At 35.8% G+C, this 17,244-nt stretch overlaps 1 protein-coding gene across 2 annotated transcripts in view; it reads left to right on the top strand.

Annotated features, from left to right (window-relative positions):
- The window catches only part of LOC127158982 (NACHT, LRR and PYD domains-containing protein 3), a 52,803-nt gene that overhangs the window by 19,305 nt on the left and 16,254 nt on the right, over positions 1 to 17,244 (top strand). Inside the window, exons 6-8 of one of the 2 annotated variants that reach the window (XM_051101933.1) lie at positions 5,474 to 5,618; positions 12,173 to 12,346; positions 13,478 to 13,801. In XM_051101933.1, coding sequence (XP_050957890.1) covers positions 5,474 to 5,618; positions 12,173 to 12,346; positions 13,478 to 13,655 — 497 coding nt within the window. In that variant the 3' untranslated portion in view covers positions 13,656 to 13,801. Of the gene's footprint in view, positions 1 to 5,473; positions 5,619 to 12,172; positions 12,347 to 13,477; positions 13,802 to 17,244 lie in introns of those variants that run through there. The other variant, XM_051101937.1, reaches the window with a different exon arrangement.

The following is a 17,244-nucleotide window of genomic DNA, read 5'->3' as shown; positions in this document are numbered from 1 at the left end:
GAGCTTCCATGACAGCACTGCAATATAGACCTTTCAACTTATCCACCTCAATGAATTTTGAATAGTAATCCACCGACAGAACATAATGATTACCTTCAAAATCAAACAGATCTGAAGCTACTTCTTCAAATGGCAGTTCAGGAGTTTCTGTTGGCTTGAGCGGTTCTCTGGGTAGCTGATTCTGGAAATCAGCACACTTACTGCAGTTCTTTACTATTTCCTCTATTTCGGCACTCATACCTGGCCAGTATAGGACCTCACGAGCTCTCTGCTTGCTTTTCACTATTCCCAAGTGAGACTGGTGTACAACTTTCAGCATATGATCTTGCATGGAAGGAGGTACTACTATACGGAGGCCTTTATAGATCACGCCATCCGCTACAGCAAGCTGACTTCGTCCCAATACAGTTGGACTACTGTAGGTACGTTACGTCTGTGGTTTCGCCACCCTTGCTGTATTATTTGTTGGAGGGCGCTGAGTTCGTTTTTTGAGGACTCCTTGAGCTTGGAGTACTTCTGCTCACTAACTGAGATGAAACTGATCATAGAGACACACTCCAAGCCTTCGATTTCTGACTTTTTCTCAGGTATTTGTGCTCTAGACAATGTGTCTGGCAGCTCCATGTCTTTCCCTTGCCTGTATTTTACTGTCAGGTCATACCACTGGAGTCGATGGCGCATTCTTTGTAAGCACATGGGGGTAGAGAGGAGCGGCTTCTTAAAAATTTCTTCCAGAGGCTTGTGGTCATTGTACACTGTGACATGGTTTCCAAAGATGAAATTGTGAAACTTTGTACAGGCGTGAACTATTGAGAGCATTTCGGTGTCTGTTAGCGATAGAGACGAGAAGGCAACTGGATGATCGTCCTGCAGCAGGACAGCACCCAGGCTGCTGCTGCTGGCATCACAGAAAATTTCGACAGGCTCAGACGGATCAAAGAATTTTAGCACTGGAGACTGTGTGCATAAGTCTTTAATTTGTCAAACGCTTTCTTCTGTGCTGGCTGCCAAGCAAACTCAACATCAGTCTTTAGAAGCTGATGCAGTGGTGCATGCTTGTTTGTTGGTGCTGGCATGGACTTAACAGCTTCGATTTTAGCTGGGTCTGCCTTCAGACCCTCAACTGTTATTAGATGTCCTACATATGGCACAGACGATTGCTTGATGTGGCATTTTTGAAGTTTGTAGCTTGTAGCTTGTGGCTCTCTGGATTACTTTATGGAGGATCTCATCATGCTCCTTTTCTGTGGGAGCTGCTATCAGGATGTCGTCCATAATGCTTATCGCACCACTGATCCCCTCAAGTATTTCGTCCATTATTCGTTGAAAGATCTCTGGTGAGCATTTCAAGCCAAAGGGAAGCCTCAGCCACCTAAACCTCCCAATGGGTGTGTTGAAAGTTGTCAACCGATATGATGCTCCGTCCAGTTCTATTTGTAAGAACCCAGATTTCGCATCCAGGACTGAGAAAACTTTGGCGCCCGGGATTGCAGAGACTACTTCTTCAATGGTGTGTATTGGGTAGTGGTCATACATTATGGCCTTATTTAAATCACTCGGATCGATGCAGATCCTTATCTTGCCATTCCGAACAGCTGTTACCATCGAGCTCATCCACTCAGTTGGTTGGTCGACTTTGGTGATGTATCCATTTTTGACCATCTCTTGTAATTTCACTATTATTTTCTTTCTGAGCGCTGCTGGTTGCCATCGGACTGGATGAACTACACCTTTTGCATTTGGGTCAATCTTAAGTGTGTACTTGCCCGGCAAAGTTCCTGTAGTATGCGCCAACTCTGGATAATCATCTAGCCCTACTGGCACATTCTGTGTTTTTGATGCGTCACTGGAGCATTTTTCTTTGTTTTTCAGATTTCTTGGCTGCAGTGCATCGAGCCGAATGACCAGGCCTAGTGCTTCAGCCATTTTGCCACTCAGCACATTTTCTTGTGAGATATCCACAATCTCGAACTCTGCTTTTACAGTAGCACTCGTGTTTAATCCTAAAATCAACTGCTGCTACTGGTTTTAGCTTGTGGTTGGAGTATGACTGCAGCACTTAATGCGAATGTTTAAGCTCACCAGTGGATAAGTGCCTGATAATTACTCAAAATCAGTGTATTACACTTTGCACAAGTATCAGTTCTGAATGGCACTTTCTATGACAGAATCTCAACGTCTGCTATCCATTTGTCGCTACTCACATCATTTGTCTGTGTCAAATTAATGTTGAGAATTTCCTCATCTTTTGTTTCTGCTTCCTCTTCAATGCTTACTGTGTTGACCGATCTTTTGCAACATACTGCAACCCAGTGGTTTGGTTTGTGACAGTAGGAACAGACAGAGCCTTTTGCTGGGCATTTTCCTTGGTTCCACTTATGCTGTGGGTCTTTACCACAACTTGTGCACTTTTTGGGTTGGTTTACATACTTTTCTTTCTGAACATATTTTGTCTGATCCTTCTGATAGGCTTTTTTGTTAGCTGTTTGATATTTTGTTTTCACATGCACTGCTCGCACTTGAGACTCTTCTTCCCTAACGATTTGAATCTGTTTCTGTGAAGTATAAGCCTTAAGTCCTTTACAAAGTGATCGAAACTCTCAGCAATCCCTTGTTTTCTTTGCTTAACATGGTGTCTGGCTATCCTCTTATTCTTTCTCGGCCTTATGTAGCTACAACTATCATGTAGTTTATCCATTCTGCCTAATCCGCACGTGTCAGACTTCTGACACCATGGAAAGTAATGCACAACACCGACACAGTGCTCTCAAACATGCGAGTCCTTTTACTTCTCTTTCTGCAGTGCACAACACACATGAGGAGGAGGAGCCTATGCCAATTGACCACAGAATCCGGAGTGTTTCTTAAAGACACACAGTCAAGTGGACAATATATTACAAGAAGTACATAGGTCAAGGTCAGTTTATTTCTATAACACATTAAAAAACAGATAGTTTATACCAAAGTGCTGTAGATATACAAATAAAGTAAATATAGAGATTAAGAGAAAAAAAATCAGTACAAAAACACATTAAAAATACACAAACATACATTTTATCCAAAAGCCAAGAAGTACAGATGATTTAGTCTTTGGGCAGGATTTAAAAACAGGAAGGGAAGGCGCAGATATAATTTCCAGAGGTATGCTGTTCCATAGACTAGGATCTGACTACAGAAAAAGCCTGATCTCCCTTTGATTTCAAGCGAGAGCAAGGTATAAGCAAGAAAAGATTATCAGAGGATCTGAGAGAGCATGACGATTACATACAAGCTGGTTAAAAAAAACTGTTTAAATGCATAAATTCTGGTATTTGTCTGTTACTGTTTATTGAATGATGAATAAAGCAAAACCCATTTAAGTGTATTTATTCCCATAACATTAAAAAACATGTATTTCTATTGTAATATTAATTAACCTATTAACATTGAAAAATAAACCTGCATAAATTGCAGATCCGTTATGTATTATATTTCTTGTATTTAATATAAACAATTATGTTACTTAAGGTTATAATTCTTTACATTTTGTTGAGTGCATTATTTAAGGAGCTGTTGATGAAATATTATTGAATGATATATTCTGGCATATTCTGTTGTAAGCTGCTTCTTACTACTTGCTGTGAGTGTTGTTAAATGATTTAGTTCATAGTACATGTACATCTTTGTGAGATAAAACTGACAGTCATTTTTTGTGCATAGTGCATATGGTAGTATTCTGTAATTCTAAAATATTTATTATTTATCTGTGTAGCCTTTATTCTGGTCATTTGTTATTTTTAAATAGGCATTTAAATATGCTTTTAATTAAACATCCTCAATAGAAAATTCAGAATTTAAGTTTGACTATATGATTCACCAAACTACAGTACAGTAGTATGATTATAAAGGCACATGCAGTCAGCGGGTCACCACAGTGCTGTGCTAGGAGAAAGAACAGCTGACCAAGTTTTAAAAGGAACCCTGGGTATTAAGACTTGTATGGCTCAATATAACATAAATGATGTCTCTTACTGAAATATGTAGTAGAAAACCCATGAAAGATTTACATTATTTGAAAAATCCACATCATTTTATACATATTTTGGACTGGGAGCTGCCATTATTTCAGTGATGTCAAATGGTTGTACTCTGTGAGCTACTGGTTTTACCTGTTCCTATTTTTACTGCAACACAACTCGGAATACACATCTTGGAAAATAAAGTACTGTTATGATGCCACATTAGTAGACCACAGCTACTGAAAGAGCTTAAAAATGGCAGAAAAAGAAATGCTGGATGTCAAGTTCTAGATAAGATATTGATAGATCTGGTAAGATGTGCTGTAAACATGCCGACACTTGCCATGATGCCGCAGCCACTGAAGGAGTTTCTAAATGTGATTTTTTTTTTAATATCCCAGGGCATTTAGGCTGTGTTCATGCTGCAGGAAAATGTGGCCCAAATCTGATTCAGATTGTTTTGTTTCATTTGGAATCTGATTTTTTCGATTCTGATTTGGGCCATTTTTACGTGCTACTAAATCTGACTCAGGTCAGATGTTTTGCAATGCAAGTCATATTGGAATTCATTTGACTTTTACGCCACTCTAGATCAACATTTGTCATAAATCCATGCTGTCAGGATTCACTTCACAGATTTTTCATACCAGTAGTTCTTGGATCACTGATTGGAGGTAGTTAGTGGAGAGACAAGAGGTGTTGTTTTATGGTGTATTTCAAAAACCAGTCTATAAAAGTTAACTTACTGGGTTGTACATAAAATATTTTTAAAAACTTGCTCTCTTTCTCGTCATCTTCATTCACCTTATCACCTGCTCACGAATTTGCTGGCTTTCGCAGCACATTAGCTTATAAATGAATGTGTAAACGCTTACTTCAGGGGCCTCATGTTTCCTTCTGTATGACAGCATGCTTTGTGCCATCTTGTTGTTTTTTTGCACATGCGGGTCAGTTCAGGACTGTCATTCATTCACTGGAATCAGATCTGAGCAATAAATCAGAATTGAGCACTAATACTTGAACTGTAAACATAACCTTAGACTCCTTGTGGTGTAAAATCAATGGTACAGCATTTGGTTTAAGCCTGTGCTTATATATCCATTGCCACCTGTAAGCTCTTTCAGCAGCTGTGGTCTATTAAAGGCCTCAGAGGCATCAGGGCTAAAGTAAAGAGAACAAAGATGTGGGTCTTTTATTCTGTAAGTTTTATTTGTCCACTGGCATCTTCCCATTCTTTTCTTTTTTTTTGTCTTTATTTTATGTCTTAAAATAAAATGTAAAATATACATATATACATATTATTCATCCTTAATATAAGGTAGCCAAGATTTTAGCTGTTACCTGTTAACCATGTCATGTGAGTTTCTCTTTCTGATTGTGAAGTTCTTGTTTATCTGAGCTGTAGATCCTGAATTGAGAGACTGAAGAGTGTCATTGTTCTCTACAGGTTGATGAATGTGGTGTCACAGATGAAGGTTGTGCTGCTCTTGCTTCAGCTCTGAGATCAAACCCCTCACACCTGAGAAAACTGAATCTGACTGGAAATGAACTAGGAGCATCAGGACTGAATCTGCTCTCTGATGGACTGAAGAATCCTCACTGTAAACTGGAAGAACTCTGGTAAATCATCTCTCTGAATCACACATACTGGTACTCACAAAGAAATATTAACAAATAGTTTATAGTTGTAGTTCTGACAAGGATGTAGGATCATCCTAGAGTTTTTTTATCTGCATGTTGGAAAATGTATCAAATGTACAAAAAAAAAACGCCTCATACACACTATTACTTTAATGTAAACTAATGAGTTGAGGCATCTCCCAATAAATAAATAAATAAATAAATAAAAACAAATGTCCTAATCAAGAACTAACCTAACTAACTACAGCATGAGTCACATGAATTCATGTGTGAATGATGACCACCTGACTACATGTTAGCATGTTTGTTAGGTATTACTGAAGACCCAGGGTCATTTTATCAACTGGGTCAAACTGCAACTGGGTCAAAAATGTATGTACACAGCCACCCATAATGATAAAAATCCATCCAGTGAAAAACATTCATAACCCCTTTTTCAAGTCAAACCATCCTCAGCTTCTTGTCTATATGACGTCACATCTACCAGATTAAGACTCTTTACCTGCCCCTGGGTGAGCTGTAACAGTCCAAAGTGCCTCCCAGGATAGGGACACCCACATTTTTTTTTTTTTTTTTTTTTTTTTGCAAAATTTCATATTAATGAACTTATCTAATAACAGAAGGCAACATCAACAGAAGTCATTCTAAGCTCAAGTAGAAATCCTTACAAAATCAAGTTACCACTTTTTACAGTGTTCTAGGATTAGATATAAATCTGAAAGTTCGGTAAAGCATGTCTTAAATTCAAACATGTTTTATAGTGAAAGCATAACGGTTAACTTAGATCACGTGTCCCTTAATAACCAATCACATTACAGCATTGACGTCATTAAATTTCATTCACAGTTGTACGATACTCAGTCGCCCTTTAGGAGAACATAGGAATGAATGAGAAGTGAAGCCGTAAGATGAATTCCACCTGTCCCAAAAGTCAGTGACTTATCTAGTTTTTTTTTTTTTTTTTTTGATGAAAAAAAAATAGTTCAATCCAAAAGTATTGTTTAGTGTAAAACATGTTGAAGAATAGCAGATAGGCTGTCGATTCATTAAATGATAAGCTTTTTCCTCTAAAAAGCTGTTTATTCACCATAGTGAAGCCTCTCCTCCATTGACATCCATTTAAAACAAGTTACCTCTGGTCTCCTTTCCCATGTACTCAGCCCGGAAGCATTAGCATTAGCTGTTATGCTTTTTTGACAAATTGTTGCAGGCTTGCCTTCTAGTGGCTTTGGCTAAAGGCTCGATCTAAACAAGGCTGATTTTGACAAGGTAAAAACAGTGTTGTTTTACACTGCCATTGAGAAATTTTTACCAAAGTATGTTGTAGACCGGGGGTCGGCATAGGCGGATTAACCATCAGTGTTGGGAAAGTTACTTTGGAAATGTAATAGGTTACAGATAACAAGTTACTTGAGTAGTGTAACTTTTCAATTATTTTATTAATGTAACTTATTACTTTCAATTACTTTTTGATTACTTTTTTTTAAATTTCTAATATTTTCAACTGTTTATCATTTTGAAACATTTAAACCAGGCAGAGTTAACCTTACAGTAGCACTCAACACTGATTACTGTCAGACTTTCAAAATCCATTATCACTTGAATTAAGATTATAATAAGAGATAACATACATCTTTATTTTGCGATAACAACTGGCTGAATGTACATTATCCCACTTATTACATAGCTGCTTGATAGATTATTCAGATGTTTCGTGTCAAAATAATTAGACACGAAACACTGATCTGAGTTTAAATATTTGAATGCAAAGCTTCCATAAAGAAATCAGTTGCTAGCAAACGGCAAGTATAAACTAGACATTTTAGGGATACAGTGCAGTCACACCACTTTTCTTACACAACATTTCACCACATAAATAATTAAGTAGTAGTATTAGTTTGATAGTTATCTTATAATCCATTACAGTGTACAAAAAAAAAAAAGAAATGGCAGCAGCTGCGTTTGGATGAAACAACAGAGCGAGTCCACAATACCAGGATGACAGAATTAAGAAACTGTCTACATAATATTGAATTAAGCTTTAATATTTTATTAGCTAACCAAATGCAAAGCTTCCGCCAAGAAAAACTATCAAGCATATAGCACTGACTTGAGTTCCCCTGAATGAGTCTGAGTCATTACCAGTTGTTATCAGGGAATAACATACCTTGGAATGTCATGACTGACCAATCAGAATCAAGCATTCCACAGAGCCGTGTAATAATTTAATTTAAAGCACAGCCACCACAAATTCAGACTTTTTTTTTTTTTTAACTTATTTTTTGGGCCTTTTTATGCCTTTTATTGTGATAGGACTGTAGAGAGATGACAGGAAATTGCTGGGAGGAGAGAGGGGAGCGGGATCGCCAAAGGGCCTCAAGACAGGAATCGAAACTAACCACGAGGCTACTGGCACCAACGCCCAAATTCAGACTTAACAGCTCTTATTTACTTTGAGATCATTGCGAGGTTAAATACAGATTTGAAATCATAACAAGAAATACTTTAATAGCTATGATACTGGGTTTGAAATCAAATGTTTGCATAGTTATGACAGAAAACACTAGCATCTAACAATGCCTTGGAAAAAACAATCTTAAAAAATAAAGTTTATACATAAACCCAAATAGGAAATAAAACAGTTATCAAATAAGCATGTGTCCTATTCTGTGTCCTAAACTCCTGAAACATTTGTGTCTCATTTTAGAGCAGTCAATGCAATTTATGAAAGAAGTCAATTGAATCTGTAAGTGTGGGTGGGTGTGTGAAAAAATTCAGATGTAATCCAATTTGTAATCACTGGCATTTTTCGAAAGTAACTCATTTAATTACACATTTTTTTCTCAGTAACTGTAACTAATTACAATTACATTTATTTTGTAAGTAAATTACGTAATTCTGTTACATGTAACTAGTTACTCCCCAACACTGTTAACCATATGGGCAACTGGGAAAGTGCCCAGGGGCACCAGGTCCAGGGGGGGCACCACGCAAATAAATAAGCATCAGCCTTGCGCTTTCACGTAGTTTGCAGCCGTTGGCAATCAAGAAAGGATCGGAGTGTTAACGAGTGAGTTTGTACCTTTAATTCTCAGTTCAAATCCTTACAAAACTACATAGCTATATACAGTTCTTAACAAATTTGTTAAACCACCCATTACCCGCCAACTTAAAAAAAAAAAAAAAAAAAGTTGTATTGTCTTTTATTAGGCAAATAACAAACTGAAACAATAATAACCAAAAAACTAATAAACAAACCAGGGGTGTAACGATACACATAGTCCTAATGAAACATTTGGTATGCATTGCAAACTGAATGATTCATTGGACTAATCCTATTACATTTTAAAAAATAACAGAGCTTACAGTGTGTGAAATAGAATGTTCTCTGTGCTCAACAAAGCAGCCCATCCGACGTAAAAAGGCAATGTGATGTCTGTCTTTCCCATCCCCAAAGAAAAATCACACTTCTCCAATTGGGCTGTGAAGGTGAGGGAGTTTGTTAGAGTTTTTCCTCTTTTCCTCGCTTTTATTCACTTTTGTTCGCCTTTAAATACTTTGTAAATGCCTGTGCGCATTTTACTTTCACTTTCAAATTAGCAGCAATTCGGCATCAATTGATTGAATTGACAACAGCAAAACCATTGTATCGAACCAAACTTTTACACCTCTAAAACACCAAAGAGTCTTAATCCGCCACTGGGGGTCGGGAACCCGCAGCTCTTTCATCCCTCTGCAGTGGCTCTCTGGAGCATGGGTGTACACCGACTTTTAATGAAGTCTAAACTTTTCTCCTGCAGTTTTTCTCGGGCAAGTGTGTTCACGTAGAGATTTCCAAGAGCCAGTGTGAATAAGTCTAGTTTTAAATTAAAAGAGAAAAGATAGTCACGTCGTTTTGGATACATTTTATTTTTATCCAAAACGATGTGAACATCACGTAGCACTGAACGCTCTCATGCACTGTATGTTTCATTTATACTCGACACCTGAGTGTGCTCTTGCACAGAATGTCCAAAACGGACCCATATGATAGTAGTAATAACTTTTGATGTGCCAGGAAACTCTAATATGGACAGAGGTGTCCCATCGCTGTAGCTTGTTGATATGATTCTTTAGGGTCTTAATGAAAAGTCTGTAATATACTTTGATTAAAAATTCTCAATGGTTTTGTAAAACAACACCCTTTTTACCTTGTCAAAATGAGCTCAGCAAAAATCATCTCATTCTTTGGAGTTTATCCTTTAAATGCAAATGAGCTCTGCTCACCCCTCCCCTAGGCTATATAAATAAAGATATTCTTGTGAAATTAAACTTGTTTACTTAAACTAATAGATGAGATCTTTAACATGAAATACCATGAATAGATTCATAAAAAAGCATAATAACTCATTTTGTTTGTAATAAAGCTGGATACAAATGTTAAAAGGATTCAAATGAGTAGTAAATAAGAATAATATTTACAATATACATTCCAATCATAAACAAACATAATCTGCTGCATCTTCAATGACTCAGATGTCAGGAATAATTGACAACCACAGTTCATTAATTTTTTCCAGCAAAAAATGCCATTCTCAATCGCTCAATCGGAGATAGACTTGTCTGAAAATGACATCCCTGCTTTAGTATTATTAAAACTTTTATACAAACTGTTTAAGATGATTTTCAAGGTAATGTACAACTCATGTCTTTCAGGTAACCTGGGAGCGACTGTGGGTGTGACGCCTCTGACAGGCATCTGAAACTGTTCCTGATTTGAAAAAGGGCCTATTATTTTTACAGATTAAATAAAAACAGCTGCATGGATTTTTATCATTATAGAGTAGATTTGTACATACAATGCCAACACATATTAATGTTCAAACAACATGAAAAAGTGAACTTTGCAACAATATATGGTTTGGGTCTTCTCCAGGTAATAAAAAGTATATGAATGATACAGTGGTAACTGACATAGCCTTAATTACAGTACAGAAGCTATAAACTGTATTTTCTGTATATTCTGTGATAGAAATGGAAAAAGTATTTGAGTATAAATTATTATACAAATTATACAATCATAACCATAAAATTGTCATTAGTATAATATATAACAAAAATACTATAGAGACAAATTATTGTTTTTGTCCAGCAGTGTATTTTATTTCTTAGAAAATTAAAAGTAAAAGATAAGAAAAGTTTGTTTGTTTTTATATTTTTTGTTTCAAATTATTTTTGTCTATTATTATTATTATTATTATTATTATTATTACTATATTATTTGACATTTCTGTCCTCCTCACTGAAATGATTGCTACTCCCCTGCCCTGTAACATAACTGAATATAAAACTTTAGCTATATTCTGTGTTATCTTTATTTGGGGATCAAATATTTTGTGGCTCCATGTTAATTTTATTCGGTGGGAAAGGGGCCAAAATGGCTCTTTTGACGTTGAAGGTTGCAGACCCCTGTTATGTACTTTTCATTAAGACCCTAATGAATCATATCAACTTGTGTAAAATGGGAATCCGATGACCCCTTTAAGCAAGAACACAAGAAATTGACAAATTTTATTTTTCATATAGGCAAACAAAAATGTATGCATATGGGGAAAAAATGCAGAAAATAATGGGAGTTTAATAATAAACAACTTGCGTTTAACAAAAAATTTGAAACAGTTCTTTAATTAATTGTTTTTCTCACATCAACAAATACTATGTACAAACACAAACAGGCACATAAGTGGTATCGGCACACAGAACCATTTGTGTTTAAATTTGCATGATATGCATGCTCTCTTTCACATCCACATTCCCAACTCAGCACTGTTGTGTTACTGATTATAAATGATTATCAATTTAGTGCTTGGAATGAAACAATAACAGCATTTTTACTAATTATTTTACAGAAGTGCCTTTATTTCAGACTGTTACTGGTTTTATTTAACTTCTGCTCTGAAAACAATATACAGATAGACATTACACAAAATACAGGGTTTCTGTGTAGTATATGGAAAAGTATGGATTTTGATTTTTAGTTTGGAAAAAAGAAAATGGAGTATGCAAAAATGATTGTGTTTCGAGACTGTTGCAAAAATAAATTGATCATACAAGCAGAGTGTTTTTCATGAAAGTGAAATAGCATATCAAACATAATCCTATATTATCAGCTAAGCAAAATTATGAATATTCAGGTGTCACCGTTGCCCTGCTTGATGGATTTTTAGTCTCACTTCATCTATGATGGATCATTTTGCAAGTAGTTTTTACAATTTTACATGTCTAAAAGTAAATTAAACAAAAGTTCAACTAACTTTTCTACATTCAGACATTTGCTTGTAGTATTGTTGTCAAAAAAACACTACTTCAGTTCCAAGTCAGTACTGAAATTTTAAAAATGTAATGATTCCAGTCATTCTGCAGGACCAGTACTACCGAACACTGGGTCGGTTCAGTATCCGCTGACAGGAAACTACTTTCAAATGCTCCAGTCCATATTTGTGTGCATTCTCTGTGAGAATTGAGAGACTGAAGAGTGTCATTGTTCTCTACAGGTTGGATTGGTGTGGTGTCACAGATGAAGGTTGTGCTGCTCTGGCTTCAGCTCTGAGATCAAACCCCTCACACCTGAAAAAACTGCATCTGTCTGGAAATAATCTAGGAGACTCAGGAGTCAGTCTGCTCTCTGATGGACTGAAGGATTCTCACTGTAAACTGGAAACACTGTGGTAAGATTGTATAAATGTCAGCATCCTTGTTTATTTTGCTCCTATAAAGAATAACAGGCAAGATTAAAATGATAGGGAAAAAGACAAAATAATATGTTGAGTCGGCTACCTAAAAAGGATGTTTGTTTATTTATTTATTTATTTATTTATTTATTCTAAAGTTATTGACATAATTTTGTAATCTTTTAAATACTCATAAAGATATTTGTGATATACTTCTAAATATCTATTTAGCTGATTTAGCCATTAAATACTACAAATCAAGTCATGTATGCAGTAGCATTTTGCTCAAAGGGCCACTAATCTCTACAACAGTAATAACACATCTTTTAACAAAATTCATATTCAACACATTAAATCATCACTAAAACCTTTAAAAAAGTAGTCTGTAGTTTTGTTTATTAAAAATATAGCATGCAATTTGGGTGTAGCATGATGTAATGATAAATCATATAAAACAGTGCCATACGTTTATAACTTACCTGATTCCTTAAAAATAAATAACTTCCCTTTGCTCAGCTGTGCGTGCAATAAATTACATTCTGGCAGTGATGTGCAACAAGTGTAATCACATAAGTGTTATAAAGCTCTCAGGAGATTTCACTCAGAGACCTGGTTCCTTTGTATTCAATGAAGCTTTCTACACTGCACAGTAAATCTCTTATTTACATCCTGTGTACACTTACCTTGTAATGAGAGAATTCACAAGCATGCAGAACAAAACTAAACTGTGAACTGTGAGTGGAAACACCTTTGATTGGCCATTGTGTTCATTAAGTCATTAGATATGTGATTGGCTACATTGCTCAACGTTGCAAAAACACGCTGTAAATAGAAACCTAGGTATACTGCTTTTTTTCTTTCTTTTTTTTTTAATAAATTTAGTTTATCTTTTTAGATCTATTTAAGTTCTAATACAGGTTGTTATCGTTTTGGTGAGTATCTGTTTCTGAGATCACAAAAAGTGATCCCCCAAATATTCACATAATGTGATTCTCACATTTTTGATGATAAAATGAATTCCCTCAAGCACCATGTACAGTAGAAGCAGGTCTGTTAGCTGGAGCTGTTAATATCTCTTTCTGATTGTGAAGTTCCTGCTTATCTGAAGAGTGTCATTGTTCTCTACAGGTTGTATAATTGTGGTGTCACAGATGAAGGTTGTGCTGCTCTGGCTTCAGCTCTGAGATCAAACCCCTCACACCTGAGATATCTGGATCTGTCTGGAAATAAACTAGGAGACTCAGGACTGAATCTGCTCTCAGACCTACTGAAGGATCCTCACTGTAACCTGGAGATACAGAAGTAAGAGTTTATAACAGTGGTTACCAACCTGTCGATCGCTGTCCCAGTAGCTCCTGAAAATAACAGAAAAATAAGTACAAAAATACATTACAATCTCCAGGCTTTGTTCAGTATATTTGTACTTATTTTTCTGTTATTTTTGGGAGTGTGAGACAGATCATATCTGAGATCGTAAACAGGAAATTAACAGAGGCTGAGATGCTAAAGACGGACACAAAGAGGAGAAAACACTGTAGCAGGCAGAGAACAAGCTCACTGTTCACGATGCACAAAATATATTAAGAAAATATCAGTATTAAATTAGGGATGAGGGGTTATATTTATTATTGAAGAGAACTGACTGTTTTTGATGACAATGGCATTTTCTTTTCCTCCGTATAAAGCAGTGTTTAAGTGCAGCACTGGTTTGTTTACAGCAGTAACTGCTGTCAGAGTGAATTTGTCTCATTCAGCACGTCTGCTGTTTCTGTTTCATGCAGATGTGTTTTATGTAGCATAATTTCACAAAAAGAAAGTCAGACTGTTCCGTTTTTTTCCCTTTAAATCTTGAAATTATTAGGGCTGGACCAGAATATTCGAATATTCGTTTGGAGGGATGGCATTCGATTTTTCATTTTGAGATTCGAATATTCGAAAAAAAAAATAATAATAATTTTAACACGTGACATCGATCCCCGCGAAACGGTTCTCATTCGCACTTAAATGACTCGCCCTTGCGGCAACGCCAACATCATGATTTAGTTTATCTCGGAGAGAAGACAAAAATGCCGAAGACCTCAGTTGTGTGGGAGCACTTTAAATTGACTGAAGACAAAACAAAGGCAGTGTGTCAAATATGCGAATTGAAAATGGTGCATGGTGGAATCAAAATAGTGACCGCTACCCTAAACTGGCATTTGCAGCCAAACATCTCCTTTGCGTTCCGGCCACTTCAACTCCGTCAGAGCGCATTTTTTCAAAAGCTGGCTACATCTTTAACAAGACCCGAAGTTCGCTTTTGCCCGAAATGTAGACAAGTTCATCTTTCTTGCACACAACTTGAAAAGAGTGTAGTTAAATAGGTAGCTTTACTAGCTTCAGCTTGCAAACTGATTTGATTTATTTGAAAGTTTGGTTTGTAAAATTGTTCGTTTATTGAAATGTGAACTATCTAGCTACCCTAACCTTAGCTTATTTTATTTAGCCCATTACATTTTGTTTTATTGTATAAAGGATTTTTTTTTTCTTTTATTTAAACACTAAATAATGCTACCTTGTCATTTATTTATTACAGTTTGTTGAACTTTAATTTATTATTTTTTTGTTGTTGTTCTTTTTTTGTATTTAACTAGCATACCCTTTACGGTGTTGGTGTTACTCTGCTGCTAATTTTTGATTTAAGAGTGATTTTGTTGGAAAAATGTTAGGCTACCTTATTTAAAAAAAAAAAAAATGTGCTGCTAATAGTGATTTATTTAAAAGTTCTACTTTGTAAAGAATATTTTGTTTATTGAAATTTGAGCTGTCTAGCCAGCCTAACCTTATTTTATTTAGACTATCAAAATGTTTTTATTCTATAAGGGAATTCATTTAATTTTATTTAAACTGTTCGTTAATTAAAATGTGTGATTTTATTGAAAGTATGCTGCTGCCGTGTTCTTTATTTATTACAATTCGTTGAACTTGGTTAATTCATTTTTCGTTCTTTTATTTAAATAGCCTACCCTTTACGGCGCCAGTAATTACTGTGCTGCTAAATTGTGAGTTATTTGTTTGTTTGATAAATGTTGGGCTACCTTATTTAAAGTATTGCTCTAACAGACCTGTTATTGTTTTGTATTATAGTGCAGTGTTCGTTCTTAAATAATATAAACCCAGCTTTCAGCTCGTGCTGTTCTGTCATCTATTAAAGTTTTATTCATTCTGAAAGTGTCGCGACTTGCTTGTATCCATATTACACAAAAATGCAACTTTGCACTCCCTTGCGTCCGCAGCAATTGGATGAACGGTTCTCGACATAAAAATGCAACAGACAGACACACACAGAGAGATTCCTGCCTTTATTAGAGATAAGAATATATTCAGCCCCCCTCCCACCGAAGCTTCGAATATTCGATGTTGATCACTACCGAATACTCGAAGCTCAAAAAAATGGTATTCGGACCAGCCCTATAAATTATACAATCTAATTTAAATAAAAAACAACTGCTCATGCAACATGTGAGCAGCATCTTTGTTTGGATTGTAATTAAAATGCAGTGGTTGCTTCTAATTTCAAATGGCTACAGATACTTCGTTGAAGGCCAGTTTGCTTGTGTCATGGAAATTCTCAATACAAATACATCTTACTTAAAATAACACTAATCTGACTTCTATACCACAAACAATACAGACAACTGGAGGTTTTCTATCACATAATACAGTTCTACAATACCAGTTCAGTGCAATCCAATACTTCCCTTACCAAAATATGGTGACATCATCCCATCAAGAAACTACTATCACTACCTTAAACCACACAGGAGCACCACGTCTTTAGCATCTTTACACTCTAAATTACCATTCTCAGGTGTATGCTGGTCCGACACAGCATCATTAATATAATAACTCTGAGTATTACAGCCTCACCCCGAGTGTGGGTCTTCCAACACTATCACTTTCTCTGCTGTGCTCCTTTAAGCGTAGAATCTTGCATACTTCTGTATACCAGACACCACTGCCAGGTTGCTCTTTGCAGGAATAAACGTTTATTCATGCCTGGGTGCCCACTAGTCAACCAAGAGAGACTGCCTGAACAGAAAAATAAGTGTCACTCAAGTTGGTTTGTCTTAATCATCTGAGAATCATTAGTCTGCACTTTTCTGAAAATTCTATATTAAACTTACCCTTTTCACCCCTTCTGAGGCTACTACATAACACATTTCCATCACACTTGTTATAGAGCAAAACAATAAAAGAAATATGCTAAATAATAATAAAATTGACAAACAGTATTAGAATCAGCTAATTTGCTTGTAAAATCTGAATTAGTAATGATAATTATGTTCGGTGCATCACTAATAAAATACTAAATAAAAGGCCTTTAATTGGAACTACAATCCGGTCTGTCTTTTTCTATAAATTCTTCAATAGGTAGATCTTGTCTTTCATAAAGGCCAAAGTCAAGGATCTTGGGCTTAACAAGGTTGGTGACCACTGGTTTATAAACATCTCAAATCCTTGCACTGTGGCTAACATCATGCATCTCAGTAATATATAATTCTAATTGTGCATGTAGTTTGTTTTTAGTTGTTCTTATGTGGATAATTTTTATGCACATTTGATTGTGTGTTTTGCTTGCAGGTGTTATGATAATTTTTTATCACTGAATATAATGTTTTGCCATGTTGGTCATGGATTTTTTTTTTATTTTTTTTTTTTTTACTTATTTTTCAAAGAACTGTGAACTAAAGTACAAGCAATATACCTGAGAGAAACCATCCAGCTCATACATTTTAGTCAGTGTTTTGTCAGGTGTAAGTTAATGTGTGACATGCATTGCAGAGTAAAGTATGATTTTTCACTTGAATCACTGTGTAAGACTGTAGTACACTGATGTAGAAAAATAAGCAGTG

The sequence above is a fragment of the Labeo rohita genome, unplaced genomic scaffold (genome assembly GCF_022985175.1).
Source record: "Labeo rohita strain BAU-BD-2019 unplaced genomic scaffold, IGBB_LRoh.1.0 scaffold_183, whole genome shotgun sequence".
NCBI lineage: Eukaryota > Metazoa > Chordata > Actinopteri > Cypriniformes > Cyprinidae > Labeo > Labeo rohita.
This window is presented reverse-complemented; position numbering and strand designations above follow the sequence as displayed.